The following is a 12411-nucleotide window of genomic DNA, read 5'->3' as shown; positions in this document are numbered from 1 at the left end:
TATCAAAAAATTGGGGCACCTGGCTGGCTTAGTTGGAAGAGTATATGACTCTTGATCTCAGGGTCGTGGTTTTGAGCCCCATGTTGGGCGTAGAGATTACTAAAAAAAAAAATCAACTTTAAAAAAAATAAAAAATAAACAAAATTATCAAAAAAATTGCTGATTTCAAGAGCATGCCTACCTGCATTCATTCTCCATTCATCATTGTGATTAGACTTTTGGATTTTGGAGATGTGTTGTTTCAATATACATTTTTCCCAGCTCTTCTTAGAAAAATAAAATTGAGGTTACTGAAATAGTCTGTAGCTTTCTTAAAGTAAAATATGAGTCTCCACTCTTTATAAGGTCTTTTTTTGGGGGGGGGTGGCCATTAAGCCTATGGTTTCTCAGAGGTGTTTATAAATTGTGCTACTTTGTACTTTGCATACACTTTAAAAGGAAATCGTGTTCTTAGGTTATATTTCATATCATCTTAAGATTTTAATATCTCCTTTCATGACTTGTAGGAAAGTACATGTTTTATTGTATGTTTGGGTATTTAGAATGAGACCTGATGATGATATTTAAAATAGTCTTTAGCCAAGTCATATGATTAACCTCCGTGACATGTAGGTTTGTACAGATGAGTGTATATTTACAAATACCAGTTTTTCTTCCAGAAAATTTGTAGCTACTTACATCTTATGCCTTTTAGCTTTTAAATTTGCCTTGCAGAGTCCCTGACTCATGTATTGTGTTTTGGTTTGGGGTAATAGTCTGTGAACAGAGAAGCCTAGTTTCCTTTTATTCTCCACCCACAGTCCTATATACATACTTTCCTGAGGACATGAAGTAGAATAGAAGCAGTCCCAAAAGAAGGATGTCTTCACTAATAAAGCATACTTAACAAGCTCTTTGGGTCTGATTTCACTTCTGCTTCTTTAATGGCTCCGCTCCCTGACGGCCACATGCTAATTAAAGAGGTGCCACATACTCAAACCAGCGGGTTCTTAGGTGATACATTGTTCTCATGTGATACACTGTTTCTAAATTGATTCTTGGTGGCTGGTATGATCACCTAGATGATTTAATAAAACAGTCTTTTTAGTAAAAACCCCATTTTATTGCTGCAAACTCGGAAATCTTAGTTCCCTTTTAAATGAACTGTGGTTGATGCCATTTCGAAAACTGTTTTGTACGGCAGGATATTTTCCCCCCAAAGCCACATTTGAATGAAGCGATGGAGAGCTAGTAACCAACATCGGCTGAGTGATTACTATGTGCCCAACTTTGTGCTGGGTGCTGTGTTCCACATCAGCCCTGTGGGCTAAGAGCTGTTACCGGCCCTTTTTACTGTGAGCCGGCAGGCCATTAGAAATGAAGCTGCTTGTCCCAAGTCACACAGCCAGTCAGCGTGGAGCCGAGGTTCACGGCTGCCTGCTAACTCCAGCTCGCCTGTCTGAGATGGTAACCTAGCTCTGAAACAATTTTAGTAGACTGAGCCCACAGCAAAGACCCTGTCTCCAGTGAGTTTAAATTGAGAAATTGCGTGCTGATCTTACACCAAAATACTTGATAAAAATATACAAAGCATGTAATGTTACAAGGCCCAAATTTTAAGGACTATTTAAATAGTGAGTTCTTGGAATATTTACTCAAGAATCTTTAACAGAAGAATCCTCAGCTACGAATAGCTTCCTATTTCAAGGACACTCCAAAATTTTAATATTAATATTTTAAAAGGAAAATATGAGAAAAAGTACGAGGAAATGAATGCTCCTAAAATTGGTAAGAATTTTATTGTAACTGTTAAAAGAATGCTATGTGGAAAGTGCAAATTAAATACAATGTAGAATTTTTCTAAGGCTGTGATAGACATTTCAGGGTCCCAAATATTATGCCTTGCAAATAAATACCAAGAAATAGAAGAGGCCCTGAAACTTTTGGGCAAGCTTCCTTCCGGCCCCCCCCCCCCCCCCCCCACCGTCGGGCAGACTGGTGGGTCAGACCTCTGAGAGCTCACATATTTGGGACTTTTTGGGGTTTGTTCCCTTGTTTCCATAGTCATTGTTTTCTGGGCCCTTTGGCTGAGGACAGTTTCACACCATATTCTAAGCAGCCTCCGTATGCTGCTTGGAACCCCCAGCAAATCTATAATAAATTATCTAGTCCTAGAGTCCTGGCTCCATGCTGTTATGTCCAGAATTTGGTGATGAAGCTGTAGGGAATCGCGTCGTGCTTCTTCTATTCTGACAAGGAAGTTCTCGGTCCAGAAAAAAATAAAGAGACTAAGTAGTGAGAGAGACAGAGAGAGAAGAAGAGAGGCAAAAGATGCTGACCACCAGGTGATCAAAAAGAGTTTTAAAGTTAAACTCAGGGGCGCCTGGGTAGCTCAGTCGGTTAAGCGTCTGCCTTCGGCTCAGGTCATGATCCCAGGGTCCTGGGATGGAGCCCCATATTGGGCTCCCTGCTCATTGGGAAGATTGCTTCTCCTTCTCCCTCTGCCTGCCACTTCCCCTGCTTGTGCTCTCTCTCTCTCTCAAATAAATAAATAAAATCTTAAAAAATAAATAAAGTTAAACTCAAATACAGGTGTCCCCCACTTTTCAAAAGTTTGTGCTATGCCACGTTGCTTTTTCAAAACACCTACATTAGTACCTGTTGGCGCTAAGCAAAAGAAATCAAAGAAGATTTCACTTCTATTTAAAAAGGTGAAAAGTGTTCAGCATTTGTTTTGCGATGAGCTGTTACAGAGGCGTGTGCATCCCCAGCATTGAGAGTGGCCCCATCAAGCTCCTTCCCGGGGACCTACACTCAGCAACTTAACATCAACTGGCCACAGCTTTGAACTGTGTCTGTGAGCATCCGTGCTTTATCTCGATTTATTTTGTGCATCTGTTAGCAAGATGTGTCCTGAGGTTTCAGAAAAGCCTAAGAGCGGTTGTTTTTTTTTGGGTCTGGGTACCCTCAAAAATGTTTCCATATAAATTAATGGTAGGGGCTCCTGGGTTGCTCAGTCGGTTAAGCATCTGCCTTCGGCTCAGGTCATGATCTCAGGGTCCTGGGATCAAGTCCCGCATGGGGCTCCTTGCTCAGTGGGGAGTCTGCTTCTCCCTCTTCCTCTACCCCCTGGTTGTGTTCTCTTGCTCTCTCAAATGAATTAAAAAAAAAAAAAATTAATGGTAATTGCTTCTTAGCTTTATGCCATTTTGGCTTATGAAATGTTTCATCAACTTTCAGATAGCAAGGGAAACCTGTACTTTGTATTAAAGCATCTGGCTCCTTCAGGAATAATATTGTTCAAGAGATTAGATAGGAGCAGTTGCAACTAAGACTTTGGAAGAAAGAGTTTTTTCTTCTCCCAAGAATGGAAGCATTGTGCAGAATACTCTTGATTTGATTTGATTTGATTTGATTTGATTTGATTATTTTTTTTTTAAGAGAGAAGTTGAGGGGGATTGCAGAGAGAATCTTAAGAATCGGATGTGGGGCTCGATCTCACAACCCTGAGATCATGACCCGAGCCGAAACCAGGAGTCAGACGCTTAACCGACTGAGCCACCCAAGTGCCCCTCTTTTGAAAAGTTTTAAAAACACAGATCACGCAAGACCTTCAAGAGTTCCTTCAAACAGAGGGTAAATCCCTAGCCCTGGGGGCCTTGAATCTTATCCTAGACCACTCAACCCTCACTCGAGTGACTTTCTGGTTGTGATGACATGACAGGTTCTTTCCTGCCACATGGGACTTGCATTGTATTCCCTCTGCCGGGAATGCTGTTCTCTTGTCTCTTCACAAGCCTGGCCCCTTGTAGTTTAGGGATACATTGTTCCTCAGAGACCTTCCCAGACTGTCCTGTCCAAATAGCCCACCCCATCCCCAGACATGATTGATCGAATTACCCATTGACTCCTGACCATATACCCAGCTTCTGGAATAGTACTTTGGCATTTATAGGAGGCCCTCAATATGAAAAGTGTGTGAGTAAGTGGATGAATGAATGACCAAATGAATATATATTCACATTTTTTATTTTGTGGAACCAGTAGTTAGATGGAGTCTGATCGGAAAGCATTACTACCTTTTCTGTTTTCCTAGGCCAATGGTTCTTAAAAGCATGGTCCCAAACCAGCAGCATAGACTCAGCATCACCTGGGAATTGTTGGAAATGCAATTTCTTAGGCCCTACCCCAGACCTGCTGAGCCAAAAACTCTGGGGGTGGTACCCAGTGATGGCTTCTAGCAGGTTCTCCAAGTGACTCTGATGCTTGAGCACCACTGCCCCTGGTCACTGGTGCAGGACTGGATCCATCTGATGACCCCATGTATCCCCAGCCCTAAAACAATGCCTGGCGCAGAGTAGACGGGAAATATTTGTTGGATGAATTACTCTATCTCCTCTTTCCTCATGACCCCCTCACCCCATGCCTTGCACATAAGGCACTGGGTATGCAAATGTTGAGGGAAGGGAGTGAATGCCATTCTGAGGACCCCAGGGAAGCCTTTTGTGCTTTGCACTGCAGATCTTGCCAAATTTAGAATCTCAGCTCATCCATTCCTCCTTCCTGTGGCCTCTGGAGCAGCAGAGGAAATTTCCAGCTGCTGCTAGATGCTAATTTGTTCTCATTTGACCCTTGGGTGCCTACAAGTTAGCGCAGGGGAAAAGATAATTGGAGGTGGGCTTACCTCACATACAGCTCCGCTGGGAAGGGGGAAGGGGAGTGGGGAGTGGGCCCCTACGAAGAAGGAGACGAAGACAAGGCCAAAGTGCAGCCAGGCCCACAGCTCTGGCGCCTGAGGTGACTGGAAGGGGCGGGTCTTTGCTGCTCACAGATGGGCTCCTTGTTCCCACGCCAAGTATTGCTCTTGGCCCAGGAGGCTCTCAGCACAAGAGGGACTTTCTGGGGCTCTCAGCCTTGCTATTTTTATACTCTGACTTCCAGGCCCTGCTTCCAGAACAACACCACAAACGATGAAGGGCCATAGAGCCACTTTGAAAGGACACCCCTCCTGCCGGACCGTCCTGTCAGCTTGGGACAGTGCCTTCGGCCAGATGCAGTGAGACAGATCGGAGACCATGTTAGGTGCAAGATCCTGTAGGGAGGGAAGGAGGGACAACTAGGTGGGGTCTCAGTGTCTGCAGGGTGCCTGAGGTTGGAATTTGATCCTGAGGCTTCTGCTGGAGAGGGACTGCAGATGTGTGGGCCCTCGCAAGTGGTTGCCCGGATTACTGAAAGCAGAATTCAGGAGGGAGGCCCAGAAAGGAGGGTCCTGTGGAAAGCCTACACTGGCAGGGCCCTTCTGTGGACTGACCCAGACACAGGGGTAGTTCAGGGCTCAGGGCCAGTCCCCTGGGGCACATCTTTGTGCTCTTGCTTAGTAGCTATTTGCCCTTGGGCAGGTCTGCAGACTGGTATCAGAGCCCCAGACTTACAGCCATTGTGTTCTTTGGTTTTTACCACTATTTATTCACTTTCTCAATTCCCCCAAGCTGTCCGTACTGATTTTTCTCAGGTGTCTGAAAAAGTAACAGCCATGTAAACATGGGCACATAGTCTCCCCACTTGGCTTTAAACCAAACAGCTGTCCTCCCTGAGCCTTAGAAAGGGGATGACGTTACTGTGTTCTTCATAGGGTAGCTGTGGACCCTCCACGGGCCCCTGCGGTAAAGAAGTAATAAAGGATCTGGGTGTCAGGACCCTTGTTACTTTTTCTGTTGACAGCAGTATTGTGACTCGCTCTTAGAAACTCCTGGCAGCGCTAATAGCATTTGGGTTTCAGCCTTGAAAGGCCTGGATTCTTGTCCTGGCTTGCTAATGTTCCCTCCCTCGCTTTCTAGCTGCCATTGATACGAGCATTAAATGCGGTAACGTATGTGAAGATGTGCTTTACTTTACGGGTAGGGGACTTTTTTTTGTAATAAAGGCCCTAGACCCACAGTGGGAGAAAATATTCAGGAATCATACAAAAACAAGATAACTTATTTATTTGGGGTTGGTTTGTGTTTGAGAGAAACCTAGGAAGAATTTAGCAAATCGTTTATATATATATATATATATACTGCAAATATATATATATATATATACACACATAATATATATAGAGAGAGAGGGTGCATGAGCAGGGGAGAGGAGAGAAGGAGAGGGAGAAGCAGACACGCTGCTGAGCAAGGAGCCCGATGTGGGACTCGATCCCAGGACCCTGAGATCATGACCTGAGCCGAAGGCAGATGCTTAACTGACTGAGCCACCCAGCCACCCCGCTAATCTGCTTTCAAGGAGATGACAGGGAGACATGAATCTTTACTTTTAAAATTAAATTTAAATGAATCTTTACTTTTTTACATGAATCTTTACTTTCAAAATTAAAATTATGAAATATTTATTTTTTTACTTATACATTGAGAGACAGACAGACATTTGAAGAAAGAGAAGGTATTGGCAGAGCCACGGTCAGCCAGGGAAGAAGCCCAGCAAGGCATGGTGGGTAGAATCTGGTCTTACCTGACCTGCTCAGGTCCTCAAAGCCCAGCCCTGCTAAGGGAGTCTGGTGGACCTTCTTCTCCAGAGTAAGAGTCACCTTAAAATTATCTTCTTTTATCTTTATTCTTTGAACCATGATGATCACATAATCCCATAAATTCTGTAATGAGCATTTTCCTTTGGACATACGAAAATCTTTTTTTATAGTGTGTTTAGTGAACTTAATATATTGTTGGCTTTGGAGACCTATGATATATAATAATAGCAATAACAGTGAATATTTTTTTAAATATTTTTGAATGTTTTTTAAAAGATTTATTTGAGAGAGCTAGTGGGGGAGAGGGGCAGAGGGAGAGGGAGAACGAGAATCTCAAGGAGACTCCCCACTGAACACAGAGCCCGACACGGGGCTCGATCCCATGGCCCTGAGATCATGACCCGAGCCGAAACCAAGAGTCGGACGCTCAAATAACTGAGCCACACAGGCGCCCTTAACAGCAAACATTTATGTGGTAAATGTGCCTATTATATGTCAACCTTTATTCTGAGTGTTTTGCACAATACTCGGTGATGTAGAGTGATAGTGTTTTGGTCCCTGTTTTATAGATAAGCATCTGAATTCAGCCCAAAGAGATTGAGTAACTTGTCGGAGGTCATTCAGACCATGAGTGGCTGAGCCAGAATACCAAGGCCCTGTGCAGAGTTCACACGTGGTTGCTATGCCAGGCTGCATAATGCCATATTTAGAGTCTTTACTGACTCCCCTCGTGTCTAGTTTTACTGGAGTATTTAAAAATACTCTTCAGGCTTTCTAGAGACTTCTCCATCTTAACTCTCCTATAATCTTTCCTTAAGTAACCCCCTCCCCACCAACAGTTGGTCTGCGTTCCAGTCTTGAGGTTGGGTAACTGGGATGAAATCCTGTGGCTTGCTTCCTGCTGTCCAATGCTGACTGGATCTTCCTAAGGTTACTGTTCCACAGTGACTCACCCAAAAAGGAAAGTTCTCCAGGATGGAGGTCTTTTAGGATATTCCCGCTGAAAACTAGGAATACCATGACTTCAGAACTCAAGTCAGATCTGTCAAGAAGGGGTGCATGACATACAACTCAGTGTGAGAAGACTGCTGAGGATCAGAAGGGCAATGAAACCATCAGACATCATTTCCTTTCTGCAATGTCAGCTCCTTTGTCATCAGCAAACCTTCACTAAGTAATTTTCTGAAAATCAAAAGGGGTTGGAACTTTCTCCTCTTATCACCTGGTATTTATAGATTTTTTCCTCTGTTGATTGAGTCTGCATGCCCTTCTTCATGCCATATGCACTGTGGTACTCATACGAGGGCAACCATTTTAAGCCGCTTTGCAATATTTTGAATAATCTTTGACAGAAGTGGCCTCTTGGGATTTAGATGTCTTGGCTCCACTGTACTTTGGCATTAGCTATGGTTTCAGACTTAATTTTAAACAATAATAATAAGAAGAAACCTGATCCCTGTTTTCAAGGAAAATCATGCATGCAACACCAGTATTGGAAACAGTTAAAAAATGGTGCTGCTGTGGTCAGAAGGGTCTGGAGGGGCCTGGAATTCCACCCCCCTGCACCACTGTCTTCCTCCCAATGTGGTAACAGTTGAAAAACTACGGACCTGTTGAATAAGGTCCAAAGTACTTATTTAAATGTATACATAATTTTATGTAGGAAAACAAAGGAAATTGGGGCTATTTCGGTTAAACAAAATAAACTGTAATGAGGCTGAAGGCCTATTTCTTACTATTCCCTGTGGAACCTATCAATAAGAAAAGAACCAAAATCTCAACTCAGAGTTTCTTGGCCACCAGCCCAGGACTCTTTCCAGTTTGTCATATTATGTTTCCTTTTATCCATAAGAACATTCACATACACCATCAAAGGGAAGTAGACATTGCTATTCCTGGGGGTTGTGAAATTGCTCTGTTTTGTGAAACTGCACAGAACTAATTTCTTCAGAATTCTTCTTTCGCTAAGATCCATCATTCAAAGACGTCATTCATTCATTCATTCATTCATTCCTCGTTTATTTATCCTTCCTTCCTTCCTTCCTTCCATCCATCCATCCATCCACCCACCATTCATCCAATGATGTACAAGACAGATTTGATGTCTCTGCCCTCACAGGGCTTACATCCCTTAAAACCCAATGTGGGATGATGCAGAAGGGATTCTGTAAATGTTTCTGGAACTGTTAATAATACTGTAGAATTGCCAACCTCACTTTCTCCATCATAATCATATCACCATCATCAGTTTTTAACAATGGAATAAATCCCCTTTTAATTTTTAATCCAACAAAATCTCAGCAGAGATCTTGGTTTCTGTCCTTGGTCTGACATGATTCCATATTCTGATACATGCTCATGTCCCAGCTGTAGAGACAACTAGGATAAAGGTATAAAACTCAGGCCCTCGGACCTCAAAAACCACAGAAATGGTAACTAGCATCCTTTTTATGTCCTTTCAAGTCCCAAAGCATGGTTCTGTAAGCCACTCGAATGGGACAAGGAAATACCCTTGGTAGGATTTTCTCCATCTTAATCCAGACATCCATGTATTTTATTTTTCCTGTCCCAGTTGAGATGCAAAAGACCAAAACAACCCCTCCACCCCCTAAAAAGGAGACAGGACAAAGGAGTGTATACATGTTTGTTTCGAGTAGTTTCTGAAAATTTGGGGTAAGTTGAAATTATTTAATTATGCTTAATTTCCTGTGGGGGGAGGTGAAATTTCCATCATAATTTGAGACAAGTGGCAGTTTTGCCTCTGGCAGATTTAAATGAGAAAAGTGAATGCTGGGATGCCAAACACGCGCATGAATGCACATCTGTGCCCTTAGTCTTAATCAGCCTCTTTACTTGGTTCCTTTTCTCCTTGTTGCCCCTGTAACAGCGGCAGTGACCCCTGCCCACGTGATGCGGTGACATTTGCACAGAGCAAGGCCCACGTGCTTCTCTCTTGAATCACTGTGATGCACCCCCCCGCCCCCCTAGTTCTTGCAAATAGCTCTACAGGAAAGGGCCTGATCCGTAGAAAAAAGTGATCCCCCGACTGAAACACAGGTTTCTCGTTTTACTGCCTACGTGCATCTGTTTATACAGCTGCCTGTGATTTCCCCACTGTGCCTCTGTCTCTGTGGATTTCCTCCTCTACGTCCTTCTCTCTCCTCTTTCCTCGGGCACTTCAACTCATCTCATATTCAACTGAAAGAAGGCCAAAATGAGATTCTGAAAAGCAAATCAGTATCCAGTAAACTGATAAAATACTGATACAGGCCAGGGATTGCTGAAATTGCTCAGCACATGTATTTTATTCTCCCCGCCCCCCCCAATATTTAAAACATCATTTTTTTAAAATTTGAACACCTTCGGACTTTGCACCTGCTTTTGTTTGCCACAATCCCCACCATTCTCTGTTGTATTCCACACCCACCCTCCTTCATGAATTTATGTTACCAGTCTTGAATTCCAAGGCTTTTCTGGTCTGCCTTCCTTAGGAATCTTCTGTGTACAATTTAGAATTCTAGAGTATTACAAAAGACATCACTGCTTTGTAGATGTTTACAGTCAAATGGGAGGAGTTGTGAAAGCAATGGGAAGAAGATATAAATACAGTACTCATTTACAGGAAGTGGTTTAAAAAAATGAGAGTTATACTCATTGCTGAGAATGGTATAAGATGCCAACCGGTAAGTCTTACTGATTTGTAAAGGAGTCAGTAGATTTTGTGTGTAACCTTGCAAATTTTGCTTGGGTAGTTGATTTTGGCTAATGGAGCTTTAGCTTGTTCATAGTGTTCTTGAACCTGTAAGATGACGTGATCATGGGTCCTTTATGTCTGTATTCTCAAGTGTCAGTCTTCCTTTCCAGTTCTCTTATTTCTTTCCATATTGTCCCCTTTACCATACTTTGTGTCCACAGGATGGCGTTAGTTCTCAGTAGTGCTACGGACATATCTGCCTATGGAATTCTCCGGACTATTAGTGCCAAAAATGGAACACTTTAATTGTTTCCTCTTTTAAGAAAACCCTCTTATTTTCCATTTCCCAGCAGATATATGGAGTGATCACTCCTTTCAGACTGATCCAGATTTGCCGCCTGGCTGGAAGAGAATCAACGACATCGCTGGGACCTATTATTGGCACATACCCACAGGGACGACTCAGTGGGAACGCCCCGTCTCCATCCCAGCCGATCTTCATGGTTCTAGGAAAGGGTCACTTAGTTCTGTAACGCCATCTCCCACCCCAGAGCACGAGGTAAAATGGAGTATCTTTTTAACAGCTTAGTAGAGTGGATGTGACTTGTGATTTCTCTTTAGACTTGTTGCTTCTGCCCCAACAGGTCATCAAGGTAAGTTTTTTGATGATCATGCATGATGCATTTGAAACCCAAAAATGTTTCCTCTTAGTGTAAATAGCGTTAATACCATCGTTCAGGGATGTTTTCATTTTTTCGTGGCTTTTGGTCTCTTGAAAACAGCATTCTAGGTATAGAAAGTAAGGGAGGCTGATTAATGAGAAGTGGTTAAGATTCCTTGGGGCTCACTGAACCGATACTTTACTCTGCAGGTGCCCTCGCATGGTGCTGCTCCATAAAATATTTACATACAGAAGAATGTCTCTTGGCCAGACGTGTTATAATTACTGCATCTCTTATTAGCCTTGGGTCCATTTGACTGCGTGGAGGGGATGTCTGCAAGAATAACTTGAGAGCCCTTCAGTGCATTATTTCTATATATTTTTTAAAGGATCTGTTTATTTCGCAGAAGTGACATGATTTTAGACATAAATAGCAGCATAAATTTCTGCTATCCCCAAGGAGGAAATGTGATGTTTAAACAAAGAATTGAGGCATGAAAAAAAATTCCACTGTGGTATTTATTAGTACAGAGATTCTTGCGGCGAACCTTTGTGAATCCCCATAACAAAATATTCAAGAGTGTGGCCGTTGGAAAAGATGGCTTTTTCCAGAAAAGTAGTTGGAATGCTAACACAGGCACATCTGCCTATGTGACCACAGTCTTTTGTTCTTTCAGCAACCTATGTTCTTTGACCTTGAAGCCTTGGAGGGGATCTAAACTGGGTCTCTCCCCGGCAGAACTCCTCCACGTTCTTGCAACCATTCTCAGCCTTCCTGGCTTTGAAAGGAGACAGTATCTTGTTTCTTACATCCGAGCTTATTGACTTGCTCTTCTCTGGGAGGCAGGAAGACCTACATTCCAAGCCCATTCCTCCTACTGCAGGGCTTCAGCATCTCCCTTCCCCAGCCTGGGCCTCAGATTCTCCATCTTTCAAGTGACGGGTTGGGGTGAGCTCTTCCCTCAGTGAGAGACAAGGGCCTTGGTTGGTTGGCACGTGAGCCTGATAATCAGGCACATGTTTCCCTATTGCTGAACCACATAGGATTTTGTTGCTTATCACTGGGCAGCTTTGGTAACTTTTTATTGAAGTATCATGTTCCTCTTCGCTGAGCAAATTCCGTTCAGTTACTCATTTTGTTAGGTGCGCTGGGGGACAAAGATGAACCTTAAGGAGCTTAGCATGACATGGAGTCCTCCTCCCATCCCAGCCTAATTGTGTCTTGGCATTATCCCCTGGACCTCTGAGTGGCCTCCCAGAAGCCGAGCCAGCCAGGACACCACCTCTGCTCTCTTTTTCTCTCTTTTTCTCACCTGTACATCCATTCTCTTGGCATCTTTGTTAGATTCTCTTTCTCCATTCCAGGGCTTCATTCCCCTATTTTAACCCTTCAACCATCTTCACATGGGAGTACCCTACAACCAGGGAATGCTAGGATGGGAAAGGGTCAGCTGATCCCAGTATCCCTACATTACAGACAGGGAAACTGAGGCGCAGACAGGATGGTGACCGGTGACACTGCTGGGTCTAGAACTCAGAGATCCTGAATGCTCCTGAATC

General features: G+C 43.3%; 1 protein-coding gene across 14 annotated transcripts in view; it reads left to right on the top strand.

The window, feature by feature from the left end:
• APBB2 (amyloid beta precursor protein binding family B member 2) overlaps positions 1–12411 on the top strand; it is a 355537-nt gene that overhangs the window by 229293 nt on the left and 113833 nt on the right. For 10 of the 14 annotated variants that reach the window (XM_032400246.1, XM_032400244.1, XM_032400242.1 and 7 more), the window contains one exon: positions 10541–10749. In XM_032400246.1, coding sequence (XP_032256137.1) covers positions 10541–10749 — 209 coding nt within the window. The remainder of the gene's footprint in view (positions 1–10540; positions 10750–12411) is intronic. The other 4 variants (XM_032400253.1, XM_032400245.1, XM_032400252.1 and 1 more) reach the window with 1 other exon arrangement.

The sequence above is a fragment of the Phoca vitulina genome, unplaced genomic scaffold, assembly GCF_004348235.1.
Source record: "Phoca vitulina isolate PV1807 unplaced genomic scaffold, GSC_HSeal_1.0 scaffold3, whole genome shotgun sequence".
Classification (NCBI taxonomy): domain Eukaryota; kingdom Metazoa; phylum Chordata; class Mammalia; order Carnivora; family Phocidae; genus Phoca; species Phoca vitulina.
This window is presented reverse-complemented; position numbering and strand designations above follow the sequence as displayed.